General features: G+C 42.0%; 1 protein-coding gene across 1 annotated transcript in view; it reads right to left on the minus strand.

Moving 5' to 3' along the window:
* The window catches only part of ANKDD1B (ankyrin repeat and death domain containing 1B), a gene marked incomplete at both ends in the record, with an annotated part of 70,969 nt that overhangs the window by 12,031 nt on the left and 33,360 nt on the right, over window positions 1-25,578 (minus strand). Inside the window, 6 exon segments of the mRNA XM_080804331.1 lie at window positions 99-197; window positions 2,899-2,997; window positions 5,535-5,633; window positions 12,141-12,239; window positions 23,321-23,419; window positions 24,143-24,241. Coding sequence (XP_080660457.1) covers window positions 99-197; window positions 2,899-2,997; window positions 5,535-5,633; window positions 12,141-12,239; window positions 23,321-23,419; window positions 24,143-24,241 — 594 coding nt within the window.

The following is a 25,578-nucleotide window of genomic DNA, read 5'->3' on the forward strand; positions in this document are numbered from 1 at the left end:
TGTGAGGGGTGTAAGGCTGACGTTCAAGGGTTCCAGACAACAGGGAGCTCTTCATGACCATCTCCGCTGAATGAAGACTGTGAAGACTGTGAACTTACCTTATCAACAATCTTCAGGTCACATCCTGCCTTCAGCAAGGTTTCCACCAGTTCCACATTGCCAAGATCAGCAGCAACATGCAAGGGAGTCTGCCGCCTCTGCCATGAGAAATTTCAAAAATGTATCTAAACACATTAAGGAGGGGAAAAAACTCGCATAATCAAAAGACACAGGGAATGCAGAGGTGTCCTATATGGGCATAAGGGAAGATAGACTAAGATCACATTTTTATTCTTCAAAATTTTTCTAAGATTTTATTTATTCATTTGAGGGAGAGGGAGAGAAAGAGCACACGAGCAGGGGGAAGGAGAAGAGGGGGAAGCAGACTCCCCACTGAGCAGGGAGCCCATCTTAGGGCTCAATCCCAGGACCCTGAGATCATGATCTCGGCCAAAGGTAGACGCTTAACTGACTGAGCCACCCAGGCACCCCAAGATCATATTTTTACATAGGTATAGGGGACATTCACTACAGTGTTATTTTTAACAGTGAGAAACTGAAAGGAAGTTGCATGTTTCACTAGGAGATTCATTTGATAAATTATGGTAAATCCACATGCTGGATTAGTAGGCAACAATTAAAAATTATTTTTAAAAAAATGATTTCAATAGGAGATACTAGAATAGTCAAGTTCATAGAGACAAGAAAGTAGAGTGGTGGTTACCAGGACTTGGGGGAAGGGAGAATGGGAAGTTAGTGTTTAAAGAATACAGAGTTTCAGTTTGGGAAGATGGAAAAGTTCTAGAGTTGGATGGTGGCCATTGTTGCTCAACAATGTGAATATACTTAATGCCAATGAACTTTACATTTAAAAATTATTAAATTTCTTTCTGGAGGTAATCATTTTCTTACCAAGAGGATAACAGTGTTTCAAAGAAAAAGACAAAATCTCAAGAAAGTCACCCACTTTAACCTTTCACTGAAGGGATATGCTAATGTGCAGATACTTCTAAAATATTAGTACTGAGTGGCGCCTGGATGGCTCAGTGGGTTGAGCCTCTGCCTTCGGCTCAGGTCATGATCTCAGGGTCCTGGGATCAAGTCCCAGATCAGGCTCTCTGCTCAGCAGGGAGCCTGCTTCCCCCTCTCTCTCTGCCTGCTTCTCTGCCTACTTGTGATCTCTGCCTGTCAAATAAATAAATAAAGTCTTTTAAAAAAATATTAGTATACTATTTATAGTCTAGCCCAACCCTTGAACCAGAGGGAGGAAGCAATTTCCCCAGAGTCACACAACTGGGCAATAGCATCTAGCTCAATACTCCTCCAACCAGAGCACTGGGCCAACCTGCTTGGGGCATTAGCATAATTAATATCAGAAAGCATTTATTAAAGACTCACTTTTGGATGGCAATGTGCCCCTCTGGGGGCTCATCAGAAACATCACACTTACAATGACAAACTATCGAAGGTCTATACCAACACGGAACAAAGATACAAGTGTCACACATTAAATACCAACAAAATTTCATTGCGACGATACTGCTATAAGTCTAAAAGGCAGGAAATGAACCAAAATGTTAACAAGATTGTCCTTCTTTGGGAGGAATTACAAACAAATGGAAGTTTTTACCTTATTTATGTTTTCTTACTGTTATACATTGAGTGTATTCCCAATCTAACATAAAACTGAAATGAAAAAGTCTAATTCTAAAACGGGTGGAGGGGGGTTGCAGAATAATAAACCGTCCTTCTCTGGAATGAATCTAGCCAATTCTGGTGAAACAGAAATCATGTGTAAGTTCTGTGTATGGAGCAAAGATTCTGGTCATTTGTAAATATTTGAGGCATTAGCAGATTCAAACACATAAGCATATATAATAACAAAAAGGTCCTCCCCAACCTCCCCCAAACATTTGTGATAATGAAACACAGGGAGGAAGGGCCATTGGGGGAGGAAGGAATGGAAGTGCAGGTAAGTCTCCATTCTGCTCCCGCACAAAGGAACTCCTAGGTTGGAGATGGAGGTGACTGGAGAGACCTAAGGCTCTGGTTCCCCAGACCAAAGCTGAGGGCCACCCAGCAGGTTAGGACAAGCATGTGCCCAGGATCTGGCTGCTCTCTCCTCTCAGGGCCCAGCAGAGGCTTCTCTAGGTAGAGGCAGTCAGAAAAGCAAGCCGTGTCCAGAGTTCTCATCTGTCCCCAGGGTTCCAGAAGGGCTCCTCCTCCCAAGACTTTCTCTTCCTACTCCCAACAGCTCTTGGGAGAGGCAGCTCAGCCCCAGAGTTGGCCCTGATTCAGACAGTGCCCACTCCCATCCTCTTAATCTTCTACCTCAGCATTTCCATTTCCAGCCAGTGATGGATTCTTTTTATGGGGCATTTGATTCTGCTCCAGTTGACTGAATTCATTGTGATTTTTTTTTTTTTTTTAAATTTCAAGAGGTCTCTTTTGCCTTTGGGTAAAAGGAAGACACATTTACAGTCTCTAATATAGAAACAAAGCTTCCTCCTTGTGGCAAAGGGCTACCACTGGCCAATTATATTTCATGCAGAGGGAGTGGCTTTTGATTTAAAGAGCCGCTGGCAATCTACCCCTGAGCTACTATTTATCAACCAGAGGTGCTGGACCTGTTAAGTGCAAACAGGTTAAGAATGCACTAGCTGAACCCCAGTTGTGCATCTGAAAAAGTACGTGTGTGCAAGTGGGAATGGAGGTCACAGAAAAAAAAGGATAAGATATATACATATTCCACCTGGAAGTTTTTAAAGTAACTTGAACTTGCTCAAAACTACCCTTAACCACACAATGCATTGAATCATAAGAAAACAAACTCTTAGGTTTCTGATATACCTTGCTTACCTGATTTAAGGTGTCAATGTCGTGCTGTGCCCTTATTAAGTTGTTCACAACTGAGATATGGTTGTTGATAACAGCTAAATGAAGAGGGGAGTCCTTCGGCTACAGAAAGAAAAAGAAACAAAATTTCAAATCCAAAAGATTCTGGGTTCATCATTCAGAACAAAAAGCATTCATTTTGACAGAGATGTCCTGATAATCTCCTAGTACTAGAACTGCCCAGCACAGCATCGGGCCAATAGCAAGTGTTCAGCATCATTTCCATCCCAGGGTTGTGCAGCAAACCCACTCACCAGCAATCAGCTCTCCCCCTCATTTATTCTGGAACTATACACTGAACACCTACTATAGGACAGGCTCTTTTCAGGAGGCTAAGGATTCAGTGGTAAACATGGCCCATTCTCAGGAATCTTCCAATCTAGTGGGTTAAGAAAATATTAATTTTTTTTAAATCACAAAATAAATACACAAATTGTAAAAAAGTGCTTTGGAGGAAAAGGAGAGTACCAGGAGAGCGTATTGGGATGGGAAGATGGCTAACCTTTCTGGAGATGAAAAAAAACTTTCCTAAAGAACTGACACTTTCACTTAGATAAAAATGATAAGAAATATGAAATAGGCTTAACTGCAGGAATTCTCAGTGACTTCCAAGACCTAAAGTACGGTAGGAATAGCTACAAGGAGGAAAAACCATGCACATTCAGCATTTCCTGAATTGATGCAATTTAGAGTTCTTTCTCCCTAGAGCTTTCTGTGGGACTAATGCCGCACTCACCCAGGGGCACCATTCTTATGGTCAGCCCTCCCATGGATATAGAGTATACAGCCCCAGGATGTTCACCAAGCCCCTCCAGCCTGCTCCCCTTTCCTCCTCAGTTGTGGTTAAAATGCCTCACCCATGTCCAGTCCCTCTAAGCCATCCCTGAAGGCAGGATTCTTTCCCAGGATGTCATGACTGCCTCTAGGATCACTCACTAGGATCACTGGTGCTTCACCGCCACCCAGCTGCCACTGGCCTATGGAGGCACTAGGGAAATGTCTCCAGGGGTACTGAAGGCAGCCAAAAAGAAAAACAGATGTGGGAAAGGGGTTAGATGGGAGAGATAGTGAGCTGAGGGGCAGTCAGGGTGGAGGGAAGGCAGCAGGAGGCAGGGGGAGGGGGGTGCAAGTGTGAAAGAGCAGGGGCTTCAGGAGATCCAGGGAGGCTGTGAACACTAGGAGAGCTGAGCGCCAAGGCAGCTGACAGGGAGTACACGTGTGTGTGAGGGCAGGTGTGATGAGGACAGAGCGTGGTGTTGCTCGAGGGAAAGAGATATTAATAATAAGAACCACTTAGACACATTGAACATATTTTTATAATGCTACTTAATGCATACTCACTTCTCCAACAGTTTATACTCTGTTTTAAACTCTGGGCTAACAGTTTTCATTCACAATAACCCTAGCAGCTAGATCCTCTATTCCCCACTTTATACGTGAGGTCAAGAGCAGTTACATAACTTCCGAAAGGCCTTGGGGCCAGGAAGTGGCAGAGACAGGATTCGAACCCCTTATCCACCTGACTCTAACATTGGCACCAGGCTCCTTCCCAGGAAAACTACTAGGAAAGAAACCTATGGAAGAGAGAGGTACTGAGTTTGAAAGAGCTGCACCAGTACACAGAGGAAGAGGAGAAAAGGAAGAAGTAGGACTCCACAGCTGCAGAGGTTGGGCTGCCACAGGCGTGAACAAGGAAATGGAAATGATGGGACTGGCTGGGGCAGAGTGGGAGGAAAGCTTTTGGGGCAGGGTGGGAGGAAGGCTTTCTGGGCAGGCTTCTTCTACTCAGGAAGAATGTTCTCTCTTGAGGCACCAAGCATGAAAAAAGAGAAAGCATCCCTTGGCCCAAGGAAATGGGCAGTGTCCTTCCTGCCAGGGCCACCGGCCTTGCTGGGACCCAGCCCCTCCCGAGAAACGGGAAGCATCCTTGGATAGACCAGGCGAGTTCAGAGCCAATTCCCTAACGTCATTCTCCAAAAACTACCAAACGTGATCAAATCACATCCCTTCTCTCCAGTTAATATAATAAATAATAATGGCTAAGCAAAATCAGAGGAAATAACATTCTCACAGGAGAAATGAAAATAGAGTGAAAAACAGAGGAATGTTTCCCATCCAATTCCAGCACAGAGGGCTTTTGTTAATGCTACCAAAGCCAACTCAAACTTCAGAAAACCTAAATCAGTAAAAAGGATTGACTTTCAAAAGAAAAACAAGATCACTCAGTGAAGGGGGGGTGGGGAATGATCATTCTCCTTCCCATTTATAGCAGTGCCCTTTCTTTTCCCAGACTGATAAATTTAATACAAGAATAATAGCATCTCTAGACACCTGAGAAGGTTTTATTGCAGCAAATATCAATATTTAAAAGACAAAGAACTCATTTTGTTCAGGAACTTCAATGACTTTCTAAAATTCATCCCTTGGATTTTATTTCTCAAAATTAAGACTGAGTCTCCAAAAGAAGTCAGTCAGCTTTCCCAGAAAGAATTCCTCCTTTGTGAACATCTCATCCCCTCCAGTATCTGTGAGGAGCATCTCCCCGCACAGCCAGTCTCCCGGCACCACGATCCAAGCCCATGTTACTGGAATAGACTCACTTCTGTGTTCTGGTGCAGATCAACATTCTCCCCAAGAAGACAGCTGACAAGGGATGTATGCCCATTCTGGGCTGCCATCTCCAAAGCAGTGATGTTGTGCTGCAAGACACAGGTGGAAAGGGCAGGGAGGACCCCATTATAATCCAGCATGCTTTCTGGTATCCATCATGTGGTATTTAATTAATACAATGAAACAGTACAACTATTTAAAAAAAAAAACCCAATGTGTTTTTGATCATTTTGAGGGCCTCTTCATTACTTCCTGTAAGTGTTTCCCCTAAGAGTGAAAGTCATAGGTAACACATGCCTCAGGCAAATACAAGCTAAATCCCTGTTTCCCTTCTATAAGGAGTACAAAGCGGACAAGGGCCAAGTCTTCTCTCCAAACATCCTGCAAAACCCCTCCTTGAACCAAAACGGCTGTCGCGGTATTGGTCCCAGGAAGTGCCTCAACACCCTCGTGCCCCCTGGCTAGCTTACCCACAGCTCTCCCCTCTGCCAGGTCTGGCTCCAAAGCTTAGCATGACTGCGATCTTTGTGCAGGGTTCCCTCATGGCCCCTCACTCAACTTCAGTGCCTCTCCTTCCCTGCTGCGTGCTGCCTCCTACCGCTCCCTGTGCTCACGTGGCTTCACTTCATGCCCATGCTAGATGGCAGAACTGCGTTTGATTATTGTGCCGTCTTCTGAAAGGTTTTAGCATGCTGCCTTGCAGTAATATAAGATCAATGGATAGTTGCTGGCTGATTAATTATAAGATTGCTACAAAGTATTTCTAGGTCCACCAAATAAGGTTCTATAGGATGTTATGTTTTCCCAAAAATGGCTACATAAGTAACGGCCATCTCACAACCGGTTGGCAATGTGAGCCTTCCACTCCCCCAACACGCAGTCTACTCTTGCATCTGGGTGCACTCTGTAAGTGCTCAGATCGATCAACAGAGTATGGCAGAAGGTATAGTGTGCCTGTGGCAGGTGTAGCCGCTAACTGGCCTGGCAGGGTCTGCTCCCTGCCTACTAAAGTCCAGCTGCCTTGCCAGGAGAAGAGACCACACATCAGTGCCACTCAACAACCCCAGCTGAGCTCCCAGCTGACAGATGACACCAACTGCCAGGCATGTGAGTGAGCCACTGTGGACGTCCAGCTCACTTACGCTTTCAAAGGACCGAAGTCCTGGCTGACATCTGACTATGACCACATAGTCTGACTAACAGACCCAAAGGAAGAATCTCTCAGCTCAGCCCAAGCCTCAGAGCCGTGAATGACAGATACCAGTGTATTATTGGTTCAAGCCACTGCACTTCTGGTGGGTTTCTTGTGAAGTAACAGATAAGATGCTCATAAGAACAATACACACCCTGACCACCTCGACTCTAGCTTGAGCAGCTACTAAATGTCTCTATGACATTTGCGGGCCTCTTGGTCCGTAAAAAAGGATATAACCACCTGTACTAATTTTTATTGCTGCTGCTAACAAATTGCCACAAACTCATTGGCTTAAACAATACAAATGTATTATGTTACCATTCTGGAATTCTGAAGTCTGAAATGGGTCTCACTGGGCTAAAATAAAGGCCTTTCTGGAGGTCCTCAGGAAAATCCCCTTCTTTGACTTTTCAGCAGTTTGTGGAAGCTGCTCATATCCTGTGGCTCACGGGCCCTTCCCTCCATCTTAGCCAGTAATGGTGCACTAAGTCCTTCTCATCCTGCTTAGCTTTGACCTCCTCACCTGCCTTCCTCTTCTGCTTTGTGATTACATTGGGCCGGCCTGGATAATTGAGGATAATCTCATTTTAGGGTCAGATGATTAGCAGCCTTAATTCCATGCACAACCTAAATCTTTCTTTGCCTTGTACCATAACATATTCACAGATTCCAAGGATTAGGACACGGACATCCTTGGAGGGGGCATTCTTCTGTTTACCACACCATCCTACCTCTTTTTCCCAAGCCATAGTAATACTGGGAGAATAAATGAACTAGTAAATATGTACAGTAATCATAACTATCATGTTATTCATTTCACACACACACACACACACACACACACACACACACAAGCTTGAGCCCTTCTTATGTGCCAGGCACTATGCTAGATAGTGGGGAGATATGCTGGTAAACAAGCTCTCCACTATTACATTCCAGTAGAGGTGGACAATCAGTAGATCTCTAGACTGGCAGACAGATCGGTGCACCAGCAGACTGAGAACAAATCTGTTTACTAGATCTAGATGTTACGAATAATAACAGCTATACTAAGTGCAACAAAACAAAGTAAAACAGCAGGACTAGATGGCTACTTTCCAGTGAGTGATCAAGAAAATCCTCCAGGATAGGGTGACACTGGGACTCAGATCTAAGAAGATCTGAATCAGAAGCAAGTTTGTGAAGAACCCAAAGCCAAGAAATAGTAGGAAGAGCTGTGGGACTCTGGCATCTTACCCCAGAGGTACCACAGGCAATGAGTGTAGGGCCTACAGACTTTTTAAGAGCCAAATAAATGTTTAAAGCCTTTACCAAAAAAGTTATTGATTCCAAGATACCAAAAGAAAACCGTGAAATTGAAGTGAATAAATATTTAATTGACATAGTCATACCCCATTGATTGTAAAATGTAATAGTCATAAAATATTCATTACATTCGTAAACAATTTGTAGGTTAAATTTTTTCACCTCTTCAAATTCCCAAGTATACACAGAGTTCTAAGAAGAACAAAGTCAATCATAAATTGAGGGAGTGTATCATAGTCAAATAATTATGAAAGCACCAGTTAAAGAGCTTTTACAATAATTTACAGCAAACACAACTTTTTTAATGTGGAATGTTGGGGCCTTTAAATATGTTTGATAAGATGTAAGGGTAAAGCCTCCAAAAAGGAGTTGTTAAGGTCTACAAAAGTCTTCACTGGTCCAGGGGCATTTAGTACGACCCTGAAAGAGAACCTCCTGCCCAACTCTGGGCAGCATAACATCAGCCCAAATGGAGAAAGCCTCTGCTGTCAGCTAAATCCATAGTCTCCAACTACCTCCCCAGAAATGGCTCAATCCCTTACCCGTTCCCCTTAGTTGGGGGTTGGAGCACAAAAGCAATCTCCTGGACAGCAACACTAATCGCCCTCAAGTGGTGAAGCATTTCCAAGATCAAACACAGTAATCACCTACAGATGTAAGAGCAAACTAAGCCTAATGTGTCCCCACAGTGATGTATCCATGCTGCTGGCTTCTTGCTGCCCACGGCTCAGTCCCCCAGGGTCTTCGCTGGGTTCGGTGGAGACAGGTGTGAACAACCAGTAAGAGCTGAGGCTGTTGCTGCAGGAAGTGTGCTAATGAACTCAGGGGAAAACTCAAGAAAATGTACAAGTTGAAAAATGGACCCAGGACAATTTCCAGGCTGCCTAGATAACGTCAAGGCTGTAAGGATATGGATAATGTGGAGTCTGCAGTCTTAGTTGGGTGGGGAGAATGTGAACATGTGAAAACCATTACAAAGCAAAACCTCTCTGGAGGCTAACAGAATTAAGTACAGAAGAGAGGGGGGGAACTGAACAATGGAATCAGCCAACAGAAGTGAGCCCAGCAGGACCCCAATAATGAGGGAGGCTTTTCCAGGGACTTCAAGGGGGCTGAAGACTGGGGGCAGGGAGGCACCTGTGAATGCCTGAAAAACACAACAGCTCTCCACACTCGAGTATTTTGTGGGCCTCACAAATTCTTAATGTTGTGTTCATTTATTGCATAAATAATGGTGCTCATTTACCACATAAATAAGCCTGCAACTCCAGTGGGAATCAACTCATAATATCTTTATTTTCTACTCTCTCTCACAATTTTGTCCATTATATAATTTTAGACAGTGAAGATGTATGTACAAATACATATCATCTTTTCTATTTATGTTCTATTTTGAACTTTTTTTTTTTTTAAGATTTTATTTATTTGTCAGAGAGAGAGAGTGCACAAGCAGGGGTGAACAGCAGAGGCAGAGGGAGAAGCAGGATTCCTGCTGACAAGAAGCCCAATGCTGGACTTGATCCCAGGACCCTGGGATCATGACCTGAGCCAAAAGCTGACACTTAACAGACTGAGCCACCCAGGCATCCCATATTATGAACATATTTATGTGGAACATGGAACATATTTAGTATATTTAGTATTTATCATTAATATTTTTAACAGCTATGTAATTTTCCAAGAAAAAGATACAGCAGACTTATTTGGCCTTCCCCTAGAATTCATAGCATGTATAGGCTGTGTCTAATTCTTGGCTATTGGAGATAACTTCATTATCTATTTTAATGCATGTCCCTTTTTCCCTTTTTAAGATTATTCCCTTAACAGAATTCTTCAAGGCTGGGTGAAAGAAAAGTGACAAATTGCTTTTCAAAAGCATTGTACAAATGTGCACTTCCACCAGCAGAATAAAGAGCATAAAACATTACCAGTTTTGGACTCTATTCTTGATCCTAGTGTTATCTTTATACCTTTTGAAAAGGCATTGTTTCTACAGACATACCTCATTTTATTGATTTGCTTTATTGTACTTCACAGATACTGCACTTTTTTTTTTTACAAGGTGAAGGCATAAGACTTCAGTGGAGAAAGTAACTGCAGATGAGGTAGAAGTAATACAAGAAATAGAATTAGAAGTGGAACCTGAAAATGTGCATAAATTACTACAATCTCATGATAAAACTAAGAGATGGGGAGTTGCTTCTTACAGACAAGCAAAAAAAGTGGTTTCTTGAGGTGGAAACTACTCCTGGTGAAAATGCTGTGAAGATTACTGAAATGACAAAGGATTTAGAATACTGAATGCAGCGACAGGATCTGAGAGGACTGACTCCAATTTTAATTAAGTTCTATTGTGGGTAAAATGCCAAACAGGATCCACGCTACAGAGAAACGGTTCACAAAAGGAAAAGTCAATCACTGCACCAAACTTCACATTTAAGAAACTGTGACAGCCACCTCAACCTTCAGTAATCATCACCCTGATCAGTCAGCCGCCATCAACACTGAGGCCAGACACTCCACCAGTGAAAAGATTATTAACTTACTGAGAGCTTAGAGAACAGTTAGACTTTTTTAGCAATAAAGTATTTTTTTAATTAAATTTTTTATTTATTTTCAGCGTAACAGTATTCATTGTTTTTTCACCACACCCAGTGCTCCATGCAATCTGTGCCCTCCCTAATACCCACCACCTGGTTCCCCCACCCTCCCACCCCGCCCCTTCAAAACTCTCAGGTTGTTTTTCAGAGTCCATAGTCTCTCATGGTTCACCTCCCCTTCCACTTTCCCTCAACTCCCTTCTCCTCTCCCTCTACCCTTGTCCTCTATATTATTTGTTATGCTTTTAATTAACATATATACATTGTTTTTTGGGATATAATGCTATTGCACACTTAACAGACCACAACAGACCACCACCAAAAAATTCATTTCCCGCACTTTATTGTGATAGTTGCTTTTTTGCAATGGTCTGGAACCAAATCTGCTCTATCTTAAAAGTCTGCCTGTACATTGTGCTGATACGGAGGGAGTCCCAAAACATACTAGCACTTAAAAAAAAAAAAAAAAAAACCCAAGGTCCAGAGCAGGAGATCCATGTAGTGGTGTCAGTATTTATACATGTCCATGCTTCATCACAGTTTCCATGTAAATGCATGGAAAAAACAGATTCAACAAACTATTGATACCATTAGTTCTGGGGAGATGAAATTGAAATCTGCAGTTAGAATATACCCTTCGGTACTATTCAAATTTTTTGTTACTTTCATTGTAATTGAAAATTACTTCAAAAAATGGAAAATGAAAGTAAAACCATCTGAAGGGCAAGACCACGGCAAGGGTGAGAATCCTCACCACTGTCACTGACTAGTCAAATAATCCTGAACGAGTTCCCTCACCAAGAAATGAAGGTAAGTGACGCAGGATCTTAGCTCCATGACTAAATACAAAAGCATTCTGTGTTTACAAGAAGGCACCATAGGGGCGCCTGGGTGGCTCAGTGGGTTAAGGCCTCTGCCTTAGGCTCAGGTCATGGTCTCATGGTCCTGGAATCGAGCCCCGCATCTGGCTCTCTGTTCAACAGGGAGCCTGCTTCCCCCTCTCGCTCTCTCTGCCTGCTTGTGATCTCTGCCAAATAAATAAATAAAATCTTAAAAAAAAAAAAAAAGAAAGAAAAGAAAAAAAAAAGAAGGCACCATAGTGTCTTCTTCAGGCCCAGACTAACCACTTGAGCGTTCACACAATAATGTTTTTTTTCAGCATTTACTGTGTGTAAGCCAGGCACATACAGTGGCTAGGGAGAAAACAAGGTAGAATGAGAATGTCTCTGTATTTGAGAACTAAGAACTATCTGCTCCTTTTGCCCCTGTTTTCAATTATTCCATCCCCCCAAAATAGGAAGAATGGCAATGCTTTCAAGGAGACAATAATTAGGGGACTATCAGAGGTAAATCATTAATTCTTACCCCAAACAAAGCATATTATAAATATCAATTCTACAAAAGCCTAGTGGGTAGATCTGTTCAGGACTAGATTAACCAAAGAACATTCTGAGTCCCCCACCATAGTGGGAGTGAACATGGCATGGCGCACATACTTTATTTGGAATGTTGACATCACTTCCTGCTGCCAGAAGCACTTTGCTGCATTCTTCATGACCTCCTTTAACAGCCAGGAAAAATGGTGTTTCTCCATTCTAAAAAAAGGAAAAAAATTAAAATTAATTGCCCTTTGGCATGGAATGAAATTCCTTGAGAAACAGCATGCTTTCTCTATACCTTTTATGCATTAGTCTTAATGGATAGCATTGATTAAGTTTCTTTTTTTTTTTTTTTTTTTTTGTCATCTTCATGTAAATCTTACTTTTTATTTATTTTTTTTTTAATTTTTTTATTTTAATAAACATATAATGTATTTTTATCCCCAGGGGTACAGGTCTGTGAATCGTCTGGTTTACACATTTCACAGCACTCATCATAGCACATACCCTCCCCAATGTCCATTTCCCCACCACCCTCTCCCATCCCCCTTCCCCCCCGCAACCCTCAGTCTGTTTCTTGAGATTGAGTCTTTTATGGTTTGTCTCCCTCCCAATCCCATCTTTTCATTTTTTCTTTTCCTACCTCCCCCCAAACCCCCCCACCTTGCATCTCCACTTCCTCATATCAAAGAGATCATATGATAGTTGTCTTTCTCCGATTGACTTATTTCGCTAAGCATGATACCCTCTAGTTCCATCCACGTCGTCGCAAATGGCAAGATTTCATGTCTTTTGATGGCTGCATAGTATTCCATTGTGTATATATACCACTTCTTCTTTATCCATTCATCTGTTGATGGACATCTAGGCGCTTTCCACAGTTTGGCTATTGTGGACATTGCTGCTATAAACATTCGGGTGCACGTGCCCCTTCGGAGCACCACATTTGTATCTTTAGGATATATACCCAGGAGTGCAATTGCTGGGTCGTAGGGTAGCTCTATTTTCAGTTTTTTGAGGAACCTCCACACTGTTTTCCAGAGTGGTTGCACCAGCTTGCATTCCCACCAACAGTGTAGGAGGGTTCCCCTCTCTCCGCATCCTCGCCAGCATCTGTCATTTCTTGACTTGTTAATTTTAGCCATTCTGACTGGTGTGAGGTGGTATCTCATTGTGGTTTTGATTTGTATTTCCCTGATGCTGAGTGATGTGGAGCATTTTTTCATGTGTCTGTTGGCCATCTGGATGTCTTCCTTGCAGAAATGTCTGTTCATGTCCTCTGCCCATTTCTTGACTGGATTATTTGTTCTTTGGGTATTGAGTTTGATAAGCTCTTTATAGATTTTGGATACGAGCCCTTTATCTGATATGTCGTTTGCAAATATCTTCTCCCATTCTGTCAGTTGTCTTTTGGTTTTGTTAACTGTTTCCTTTGCTGTGCAAAAGCTTTTGATCTTGATGAAATCCCAATAGTTCATTTTTGCCCTTGCTTCTGTTGCCTTTGGCGATGTTCCTAGGAAGAAGTTGCTGCGGTGGAGGTCAAAGAGGTTGCTGCCTGCATTGTCCTCAAGGATTTTGATAGATTCCTTTCGCACATTGAGGTCCTTCATCCACTTTGAGTCTATTTTCGTGTGTGGTGTAAGGAAATAGTCCAATTTCATTTTTCTGCATGTGGCTGTCCAATTTTCCCAGCACCATTTGTTGAAGAGGCTGTCTTTTTTCCATTGGATATTCTTTCCTGCTTTGTCGAAGATTAGTTGACCATAGAGTTGAGGGTCTATTTCTGGGCTCTCTATTCTGTTCCATTGGTCTATATGTCTGTTTTTGTGCCAGTACCATACTGTCTTGATGATGACAGCTTTGTAATAGAGCTTGAAGTCTGGAATTGTGATACCACCGACTTTGGCTTTCTTTTTCAATATTCCTTTGGCTATTCGAGGTCTTTTCTGGTTCCATATAAATTTTAGGATTATTTGTTCTATTTCTTTAAAAAAAATGGATGGGATTTTGATAGGGATTGCATTAAATGTGTAGATTGCTTTAGGTAAAATAGACATTTTCACAATATTTGTTCTTCCAATCCATGAGCATGGAATATTTTTCCATTTCTTTGTGTCTTCCTCAATTTCTTTCATGAGTACTTTATAGTTTTCTGAGTATAGATTCTTTGCCTCTTTGGTTAGATTAATTCCTAGGTATCTTATGGTTTTGGGTACGATTGTAAATGGGACTGACTCCTCAATTTCTCTTTCTTCTGTCTTGTTGTTAGTGTAAAGAAATGCGACTGATTTCTGTGCATTGACTTTATATCCTGACACTTTACTGAATTCCTGTATAAGTTCTAGCAGTTTTGGAGTGGAGCCTTTTGGGTTTTCCACATATAGTATCATATCATCTGCAAAGAGTGATAGTTTGACTTCTTCTTTGCCGATTTGGATGCCTTTAATTTCTTTTTGTTGTCTGATTGCTGAGGCTAGGACTTCTAGTACTATATTGAACAGCAGTGGTGATAACGGACATCCCTGCCGTGTTCCTGACCTTAGCGGAAAAGCTTTCAGTTTTTCTCCATTGAGAATGATATTTGCGGTGGGTTTTTCATAGATGGCTTTGATAATGTTGAGGTATGTGCCTTCTATCCCTACACTTTGAAGAGTTTTAATCAGGAAGGGATGCTGCACTTTGTCAAACGCTTTTTCAGCATCTATTGAGAGTATCATATGGTTCTTACTCTTTCTTTTATTAATGTATTGTATCACATTGATGGATTTGCGGATGTTGAACCAACCTTGCAGCCCTGGAATAAATCCCACTTGGTCGCGGTGAATAATCCTTTTAATGTACTGTTGGATCCTATTGGCCAGTATTTTGGTGAGAATTTTCGCATCTGTGTTCATCAAGGATATTGGTCTGTAATTCTCTTTTTTGGTGGGATCCTTGTCTGGTTTTGGGATCAAGGTGATGCTGGCCTCATAGAATGAGTTTGGAAGTTTTCCTTCCATTTCTATTTTTTGGAACAGTTTCAGGAGAATAGGAATTAATTCTTCTTTAAATGTTTGGTAGAATTCCCCTGGGAAGCCGTCTGGTCCTGGACTTTTGTTTGTTTGGAGATTTTTGATGACTGTTTCAATCTCCTTACTGGTTATGGGTCTGTTCAGGTTATCTATTTCTTCCTGGTTCAGTTGTGGTAGTTTATACATCTCTAGAAATGTATCCATTTCTTCCAGGTTGTCAAATTTGTTGCCATAGAGTTGCTCGTAGTATGTTCTTATAATTGTTTGTATTTCTTTGGTGTTGGTTGTGATCTCTCCTCTTTCATTCATGATTTTATTTATTTGCGTCCTTTCTCTTTTCTTTTTGATAAGTCTGGCCAGGGGCTTATCAATCTTATTAATTCTTTCAAAGAACCAGCTCCTAGTTTTGTTGATTTGTTCTATTGTTTTTTTAGTTTCTATTTCATTGATTTCTGCTCTGATCTTTATAATTTCTCTTCTCCTGCTGGGTTTAGGCTTTCTTTGTTGTTCTCTCTCCAGCTCCTTTAGGTGTAGGGTTAGGTTGTGTATTTGAGACCTTTCTTGTTTCTTGAGAAAGGCTTGCACTGCTATATATTTTCCTCTCAGGACTGCCTTTGTTGTGTCCCACAGATTTTGAACTGTTGTGTTTTCATTATCATTTGTTTCCATGAATTTTTTCAATTCTTCTTTAATTTCCTGGTTGACCCATTCATTTTTTAGAAGGATGCTGTTTAGTCTCCATGTATTTGCGTTCTTTCCAAATTTCCTCTTGTGATTGAGTTCGAGCTTCAGAGCATTGTGGTCTGAAAATATGCAGGGAATGATCTCGATCTTTTGGTACCGATTGAGACCTGATTTATGACCCAGGATGTGGTCTATTCTGGAGAATGTTCCATGTGCACTAGAGAAGAATGTATATTCTGTTGCTTTGGGATGGAATGTTCTGAATATATCTGTGATGTCCATCTGGTCCAGTGTGTCATTTAAGGCCTTTATTTCCTTGTTGATCTTTTGCTTAGATGATCTGTCCATTTCAGTGAGGGGAGTGTTAAAGTCCCCTGCTATTATTGTATTACTGTCGATGTATTTCTTTGATTTTGTTATTAATTGGTTTATATAGTTGGCTGCTCCCATGTTAGGGGCATAGATGTTTAAGATTGTTAGATCTTCTTGTTGGACAGACCCTTTAAGTATGATATAGTGTCCTTCCTCATCTCTTATTATAGTCTTTGGCTTAAAATCTAATTGATCTGATATAAGGATTGCCACCCCAGCTTTCTTCTGATGTCCATTAGCATGGTACATTGTTTTCCACCCCCTCACTTTAAATCTGGAGGTGTCTTCGGGTCTAAAATGAGTTTCTTGGAGGCAGCATATGGATGGGTTTTGTTTTTTTATCCATTCTGATACCCTGTGTCTTTTGATTGGGGCATTTAGCCCATTAACATTCAGGGTAACTATTGAGAGATATGAATTTAGTGCCATTGTATTGCCTGTAAGATGATTGTTACTGTATATTGTTTCTGTTTCTTTCTGATCTACTACTTTTAGGGTCTCTCTTTGCTTAGAGGACCCCTTTCAATATTTCCTGTAGAGCTGGTTTGGTGTTTGCAAATTCTTTCAGCTTTTGTTTGTCCTGGAAGCTCTTTATCTCTCCTTCTATTTTCAATGATAGCCTAGCCGGATATAGTATTCTTGGCTGCATGTTTTTCTCGTTTGGTGCTCTGAATATATCATGCCAGTTCTTTCTGGCCTGCCAGGTCTCTGTGGATAGGTCCGCTGCCAATCTAATGTTTTTACCCTTGTATGTTACAGACTTCTTTTCCCGGGCTGCTTTCAGGATTTTCTCTTTGTCGCTAAGACTTGTAAATTTTACTATCAGGTGACGAGGTGTGGACCTATTTTTATTGATTTTGAGGGGCGTTCTTAGCATCTCCTGGATTTTGATGTTTGTTCCCTTTGCCATATTAGGGAAATTCTCTCCAATAATTGTCTCCAATATACCTTCTGCTCCCCTCTCTCTTTCTTCTTCTTCTGGAATCCCAATTATTCTAATGTTGTGTCGTCTTATGGTGTCACTTATCTCTCGAATCCTCTCCTCGTGTTCCAGTAGTTGTTTGTCTCTCTTTTGCTCAGCTTCTTTATTCTCTGTCATTTGGTCTTCTATGTCACTAATTCTTTCTTCTGCCTCATTTATCCTGGCAGTGAGAGCTTCCATTTTTGATTGCACCTCATGAATAGCTTTTTTGATTTCAACTTGGTTAGATTTTAGTTCTTTTATTTCTCCAGAAAGGGCTTTTATCTCTCCGGAGAGGGTTTCTCTAATATCTTCTATGCCTTTTTCGAGCCCGGCTAGAACCTTGAGAATTGTCATTATGAACTCTAGATCTGTCATGCTACCTATGTCTGTATTGATTAGGTCTCCAGCCTTCGGTACGGCCTCTTGTTCTTTTTTTTGAGGTGAGTTTTTCCGCCTTGTCATTTTGTCCAGGTAGGATTTGCTTTCTCCTGCTGTGGAATTCCGCTGTTCTTGGTGACTGAAGTTGGTTTTGGATGGTTTCTTGTTGATCTTCTGGGGGAGGGGCCTGTTGTAGTGATTCTCAAGTGTCTTTGCCGCAGGCGGAATTGCACCGCCCTTGCCAGGGGCCGGGCTAAGTAATCCGCTCGGGTTCGCTTTCGGGAGCTTTTGTTCCCTGAGCGCTTTCCGTAGAGTTCCGGAGGACGGGAATGAAGATGGCGGCCTCCCAATCTCTCGGCCCAGAGGAGCCGAGAGCTTGGGGTTCCGCTCCTCAGTGCGCTCTCAGAGCAAAGCGCCCAATAGCCCCGCCTCCCTGGCTTGCGGTCGCGCCTCGAGGAAAGCAGTCAATTGTTGGAGCTGGAGAAAAGCGCCGGGTCGCTTTTGTCTCCGTGGCCTCCGGCCGCGCTCCGAGCCCACCCAGCCTGCGACCGGCACAAGGTAACCCCGGGCTTAGAGCTCACTCCTCGGCTTTGTCACTATAGCCGGCTTCCCCGCTCTAATACCTGCGAGCTCTGCGGCACTCAGACACCCCCAGTCCTTCTGTGACCCCGCGGGTCCTGGGGTTATGCTGACCCCGCCTGGGTTTCCCCCCAGTTTAGCCTCTGGAGCGATGTCTCCCAGTGGAGCCGACTTTTAAAAGTCCCGATTTTGTGCTCCGTCGCTCCGCCGCTTGCCGGGTGCCGGCCCCTCCCCCCGGGGTCTATCTTCCCGTCGCTTTGGATTCACTTCTCCGCAGGTCCTACCTTTCAGAAAGTGATCGATTTTCTGTTTCTGGGATTGTTGCTCTTCTTCTCTTCGATTTCCCGTTGGATTTATAGGTGTTCACAATGGTTAGATAAGCTATCTAGCTGATCTCCTGCTACCCGATGTCGTCTCAGCCTGCTACTTCTCCGCCATCTTGACTCCTCGCATTGATTAAGTTTCTTTATGCCAACTTATATTACCAAGACTATATGCCTTGGCAGAGTTAAAAGCACAACTCTGTGACGTCAGGATTATTACCCCATTTTACAGAAAGGGAAACTAAGCCTTAGCGGAAAAGTGACAAGTCTAGTACACAAATTCAGCTGTTTGGCTCCAAAGCCTGTACCCTTACCTATCCTGTTATGCCTCTTTTCAAGATTTCCATCCACCATTGAGACTCTTATCTTTTTTAATTTATCTAGCAAATATTTACTAGACACTTACTGCCTGTCTGACAAAGGTACTGTGATTAGGAAGATGAATAGATACAAACCCTGCCCACAAGAAGGGAACAGCCCAGCAAACAAGATAATCACAGAAATATGAATTACAATGCTGTGTGCAACTCATAAAAATAGATATATAGACACAAATGGCACACATTTGTACCAAGAAGGCTTTACTGTTTAAAACTGATTTAAGCTGTTGTGTGTCCCTTAAAGAAAATAAACAGTAATACTCTTTCTCAGTAATTAGGTTTCCTGAAATTCATTATGATAAAAGCTATTAGGACAAAGTGAGACCTTAGTTTAGGCCAAAATACAGAAAGAAATAAAGGAAGAAAGGAACTGGTATCACATGGTACATGGATATTTCCCCCTCCTCATGAAGATTCTTTCCTAAAAATATTGGGAAGAAATGCAGAATTCTTCCCATTCCCTAACCATTTTCCCCCTTGGGTATTATTCTAACAAATGCATTAGGTTAATTCAGAAGGTTTTACTCATAGCTAATTAGATATGAACAATCATGTCAAGAGGGATGCAGGAGCATGGAACCAATGTCCCCATTTCAAACAGATGGAAAAATTGTATCCACGCTGCTTTACCTGAGTGCCTGGGACAGCCATCTGTTACAGAGGAATTTCTCCCCCATAAGAGGCCTTCTCATTTTCCAGGAAAATGGATACCAAATGGCAAACCTCAGCGGGAAAGGCATTAGCAAAAAAAATGTAAAGGAAAGAATTCACATCTTTAACATATCAGGAGTCTAATAAACATTCCTACCTTGACCCAACAGTCCTACTTCTAAGAATATACCCAAAGGAAATAGTGAGGAATTCAGACTATGGTTTTTATACAAAGAGGTTTTCAACAACATTATTTTTAAGAAAAGGAAAATGAAATTAAAGTTAATGTCCAAGAACTGAAGAGTCAAATGAACTCTGGGCAGCCAATAAAAATATATATGCATAGGAACACAAAGAAAATGGAAGGAAAATATATACAATATCTCTAAAATAATCATTTCAGTGTGGAGAAAATACTATTTATGTTTATTTTTATATTAAAAATTTTATATTAAAAATTTAATTTTAATTTAAAAAATTTTTATATTAAAAATTTTAAATGTATATTTCTGGCTTATGCTTTGTAATATATTAATTTAATTATAAATGTATGTGTGGCAGATACACACCCAAACTTTCCTTATGGATAGGAGTTTGTTACCAAGACTGTTTAGAGACAACTCCACTAGAGTCACTCCAACTGGTCTGGCAACAGTTTACAACAGGAAACACAGGCAGCCCAAGATTGTATGAATACTATGGGCCTTATCCAAAAGGCTAATATTATCACTAGTCGTTATTCTGTGCAGATGAAACCTATCATAATCTGTGATTACAGCTTGTTGGGCTTTATGAGCTCTCTCCAATGTGCCCTAATTCAAAAATAACTAAAAGGTGGAAGAAATCCAAGTGCACACATTCCAGTGGTAAAGTATTAAAACAGAAGAGGACAAACATGACTAAGACTTTCTTTTTTTTTTTTTTTTTTTTTTTAAAGATTTTATTTATTTATTTGTCAGAGAGAGTGAGCACAGGCAGACAGAGAGACAGGCAGAGGCAGAGGGAGAAGCAGGCTCCCCGCCGAGCAAGGAGCCCGATGCGGGACTCGATCCCAGGACGCCGGGATCACGACCTGAGCCGAAGGCAGCCGCCTAACCAACTGAGCCACCCAGGCGTCCCATGACTAAGACTTTCAATTAAATCCTGTGACTACAGAGGGTGTCTGGGTGGCTCAGATGGTGAAGCTTCTGCCTTCAGCTTGGGTCATGATCCCAGGGTCCTGGGATCAAGCCCTGTGTCGGGCTCCCTGCTCAGCAGGGAGTCTGCTTCTCCCTCTGCCTGCCATCCCCCTGCTTGTGCCTCCCCTTCTTTTTCTGTGTCAAATACATAAATAAAATCTTAAAAAAAAAATACTGTGACTATAGGTCTTGATCTCTACATCGATTTGTGAAGGCCAGTCACACCTAAGATTTACCCTAGGTGATTTTTTTTTTTAAGTGTCTCACCATCATTCATAACTTTTATTCAGGAAGACCAAATTCCTGGGATTTTCTTTAAATAATTTAAACCAATTAAGCCTGATCATCATTATGCCAGACTGTCAGAAAAGACACACAAAAGTAAGCAAAGGAAGGCTCAATTTTTGTCCATGATCCTCAAGTGAAAGCTTGGCTTAACTTCCCCTAGGAACTTGAAGAGAATAAAATGAGGATAATAGCAATATATACCACTGGTACAAATTCATATACTGCACCCATACCACACCAATGATGACAACAGATACCACTGTTGTGCCCTTATAAACATGTGCTAGGCACTATTCCCAGTGCTATGTGTGTGATACTGCCTTCCCTTAGAAGGCTGTTTGACAAAACTGAGGCTAAGCACTAAGCCCATAATTACCTTTCTAGAAGACTAATGGAGCCAGGACCCACACAGTCAGAGCCCTGGTTTTCATCGCTGGGTGTGTAAGTCAAGGGATGCAAGGGACTAGCCTGGTGGGCTTCTCTGGTCCAAAAGGAACACCGACTTGGCCAGGCATCACGGAGGCTCAATTTCATACCATTCCATTTTCATTATGTTTTCTGCAGTTGGTACTTTTATGGTCATAAGCCACCAACTCTAAGTACCACCTTGGTTTAATGTACCTGAGATCAGGATGCATCTCATAATCTCAATCAGGTAGTAGATGTGATATTGTTGTCACTGCTTGCAGCATACATTATATCAGAATGGGTGTCGACTTGGAAGAAAACCTAAGAAGTCATAGCAGGGGACCGTTTAAAGAAATACTGCATCTCAAGTACCTCTGAAGGCAAAGAGGATATTACTTTGTTCAGAAAAACAAAGACATCGAGACTCTGAGTAAGAAAGTGATTTAGAACAATCAAGCTCAGTGTGAAGTTTAGGAACCAACTTATCTCGCTTATTTGTTCCTTTATATGTATATAATAAAATCTAATATAAAAGTATAAAAAACTCTTTCAATAAGTATAAACTATTCTGGGACAAAAAAGCTTGTTTGTGTCATGGTTTAAGTGGCACCATTATTTTTTTCTTAGCGTTACATAAAATAATAATACACTTTACAATCACTGGTGCCTTAAGTTAAAAGACTGTATTACTTCTTACAGTACAGCTCAGAGAAGTACCAAGTTTAGAAGTTATCAAAATATTAAACTGTGAAGTCCAAGAGAACTCCATTCATTTGAGTTTCCCAAGAGCCAGTGTAGAAGTCACTGACCCAAAGGTCAAAAGTGACCATCTAGAGCAGATGACTCACAAATCTTCCTTCACAGCCATAGCTTCTCCACCCAAGACTGCACTCAGTTCCCATCCCCCTGCCTTCCACAGAACCCCAGAGAGTTTCCATCTCCCCACTGCTCTCCACCTGAATGTACCTGCACCCTCCTGGTGCCTCAGAGTAACCTCCTCCAAAATCCTTATTACTGATCTCACTCACCTGCTCCGCACCTACTCCGGGGAGGACACTCCACCTTCCCAAGTGTCCAAACTGGCGAACTGGGCATCAAAAAGTCTTCTCTCTCTCTAACTCGAGTCACAAAGCCTGTGGCCTCTGTCTCTCCCTATCACTTCATCCTGTTTGCTCCTTGTGAGTGCACTGGAGGCAAGTTTTCCCCATAGCTCTTGATTCAGCAATTTGCAGCATCCCCTGACTGCGTGTCCCCACCTCTAGGCTCTCCAGGCACCAAGCCTCCTTTAAACCACTGTGACATTCACAGGCCTATACACAAAATGCGGCCCATCTCTCTTTGCTGCTTAGAACCTGGCAAAGTCTCTACTGTCTACAAGTCAAAGCCAAGCCCTCCCCATGGGGAGCATAGCCCTTCTTTATCTCTACCTTGACCCTCTCAGCTTTGACCTTTTTGCATGCCCTTCTCGCCTTGTAGCCTTCTTCTTTTTTTTTTATTTTTAAAGATTTTATTTATTTATTTGACAGAGAGAGAGGGGGATCACAAGTAGCAGAGAGACAGGCAGAGAGAGGGGGGGAAGCAGGCTCCCCGCCAAGCAGAGAGCCCGATGTGGGGCTCGATCCCAGGACCCTGAGATCATGACTTGAGCCCAAGGCAGAGGCTTAACCCACTGAGCCACCCAGGCACCCCTCACTGTATAGGCTCCTAGAATAAAAATACATTTCCTACCATAAATTACATACTAAATATTTTTAAGGTAATGGGTAAATAAATGAATGGATTAACAAGCCTGGCGATGGGTATTCAGGAGGGTATGGATTGCATGGAGCACTGGGAGTTACACACAATGAATCACGGAACACTACATCAAAAACCAATGAGATACTGTATGGTGATTAACATAACATAAAAGAAAAAAAATGACTTGCTGGCATACTTTAAAGAAAAAAGAAGGGACTTTTCAGCATGACATTTTACACTCTGTAGCACTAACCTCTTTGTTTTCCTCCCATGAAAGCCATTTCTCCCCCACCTTCCACTTTCCAGTCTTGTGTTCATCTGTAATGAACACCTTCACATACCTCATTGATCTCATTTGTTTCTTGCCATTGGGTTAGCAGCACCCTGACCACAGGACTGTGACCATGCTTTGCTGCAAGATGCAGGGCAGCATTCCCCTCCTGCAAAAGAGACAAATTCATGATAGAGTCCAGGGCACTGAGGAACATGGCCTTCCAACGGTCAGGGTTGCAATGGGACTTCTGAAAGGTTTCATTTTGATTAAAGCTTCAGTCCAGAGTGTGGGTCATATTATCCACAGTGTCAAGTGAAATTTACTATTTTTTAAAGTTTCAAATGTAAAGATATAGTTGTTTGAACCAGTAGAGAAAAACCATCCATACTTCTTGTTCTATCCTTGCTATTAATTTGCTAACAAAAAGTGAAACAACAGAAGCAATCCCATATGACCTACGTGAAGGTACCAAAAGATCTAGCGTGCAGAACTTTTGGACCCACAATCCCATGTGTGTGTATGAATTCCTCTTAATAATCAAAGATATGCAGAAAGATATGGGTGTCCATTACAGTTTCCCTCCCCAGGGAGGTGACACTGAGTCTCCAGCAGACGTCAGGAGAAGAAAAGAGGAAACTGGAAATAACAGCGGAAAAATCCATGTAGTCTATTGATGTCACAAACATTGATGGGGTGAAAATTAGCAATCTGTTTGACCCACTGCAAAAGTAGGTTCATTTCATCTGGATATTCCATACTCTGACTATAGCAGCAATTGAACAAACTGAACAGCTGAACATTCCCAACCAAAATGCCATCACCAAATCTATATACCAGGTGTCACTCTCCTTTCTCTTGTTCTCAGCAAAGAAATAAAAGTCCCACTCACCTTGTCCTTTTCTGAAGTATGTAGATTAAGGAACATAAGTTTTTCTATCATTTCAGTGTGGCCCCTCTCAGCTGCCCAAAGAAATGGTCTTCTTCCTTTCTGAAAATCAATCACAAACCTCCAGTGTTTATTACACATTTATTGAATAAGCAAGACAACTGACAGAATGGACGGCATTCTGTCCATCCAAGAAGGCCAAGACGGTGCTTCTGGTTGTAGCATTTAGGCCCTTTCTAGGCGATAACAATCTCTGTAAGTCCCAACCAGATCCAGTTCTGAGTCATTGCCCAAAACTGTGGGAACTTCCCATCAGCACAGAATCATTTTTAGGGGACAGAAAAGTACTGTTCAGAGGTGTTCCTCCCAAGCACCTGGGGAAGTGCCAATTCAGAGCCAGACAACAAGATTCCCGTACAAATGTAGGATTTTTACCAACTTTCTATGTTTATTAAATAGTTCTGTTTCTCAACTCTTAACAAAGAGAAGCAATTAGGTGACCTGACTCAGGTACCTGCACATCACACACTAAGCCTTGCCTTACTGGTAAAAATGTGTGAAGCACCAAACAAAAAAATGTTTGGGTGGCTCAGTTGTTAAGCGTCTGCCTTCAGCTCAGGTAGTGATCCCAGTATCCTGGGATCGAGCCCCATGTCGGGCTCCCTGCTCAGCGGGAGGCCTGTATCTCCCTCTTCCATCCCCCTTGCTTGTGTTCCTTCTCTTGTTGTGTCTGTCAAATAAATAAATAAAATCTTTTTTTTTTAAAAAAAGATGCTATTTATTTATCTGAGTGAGAAAGCACACAAACACACGTGCGCACACACACACACACATAGACGTGAGGGGGGGAAGGGCAGAGGGAGAGGGAGAGACAATCTCAAGCAGACTATGTGCTGAGCATGGAGCCCTACTCAAGGCTCACAGCAGGGCTCAACGTGGGACTGAGTCTCACAACCCTGACTTCATGACCTGAGCCAAAACCAAGAGTCAGGCATTTAACCAACTGAGCCACCAGTTGCCCCTTTAATTCCAGATATTTAAAAGAAGGAAAAGGAAGTTGGGGCAGCAAGATGGAGGCTGAAATATTTTCTTCAATTAAAGAAAACAGTCACAAATTGGCTTGGTGTGTTATTAAGCAAAAGCTTAGCAAGATGTTTGAAATGTGGGAAACAAGATGCAAGCCTCTTTGTAAGAAGATTTCTAAACCTGAGATTTGTTATCTGATTCCCTGCTAATGCAGGGTTATGAAAAGATCATAGAGACTGTTAACTTGAGATGAAGAGCACATGATTCCCCATTAACTGGGGAAAAAGGGAAGGAAAAGTGCTGAAATAATGGCAACAAAAAAAATGTCTATAAGGATCTGTCCTATGGAACTCTGTATTCATGCATTTATAGAAGCTGGAGAAAACAAAGTAGTACCAAAAAGTTCACCTAAT

The sequence above is a fragment of the Martes martes genome (genome assembly GCF_963455335.1).
Source record: "Martes martes genome assembly, chromosome: 5".
Lineage (NCBI taxonomy): Eukaryota > Metazoa > Chordata > Mammalia > Carnivora > Mustelidae > Martes > Martes martes.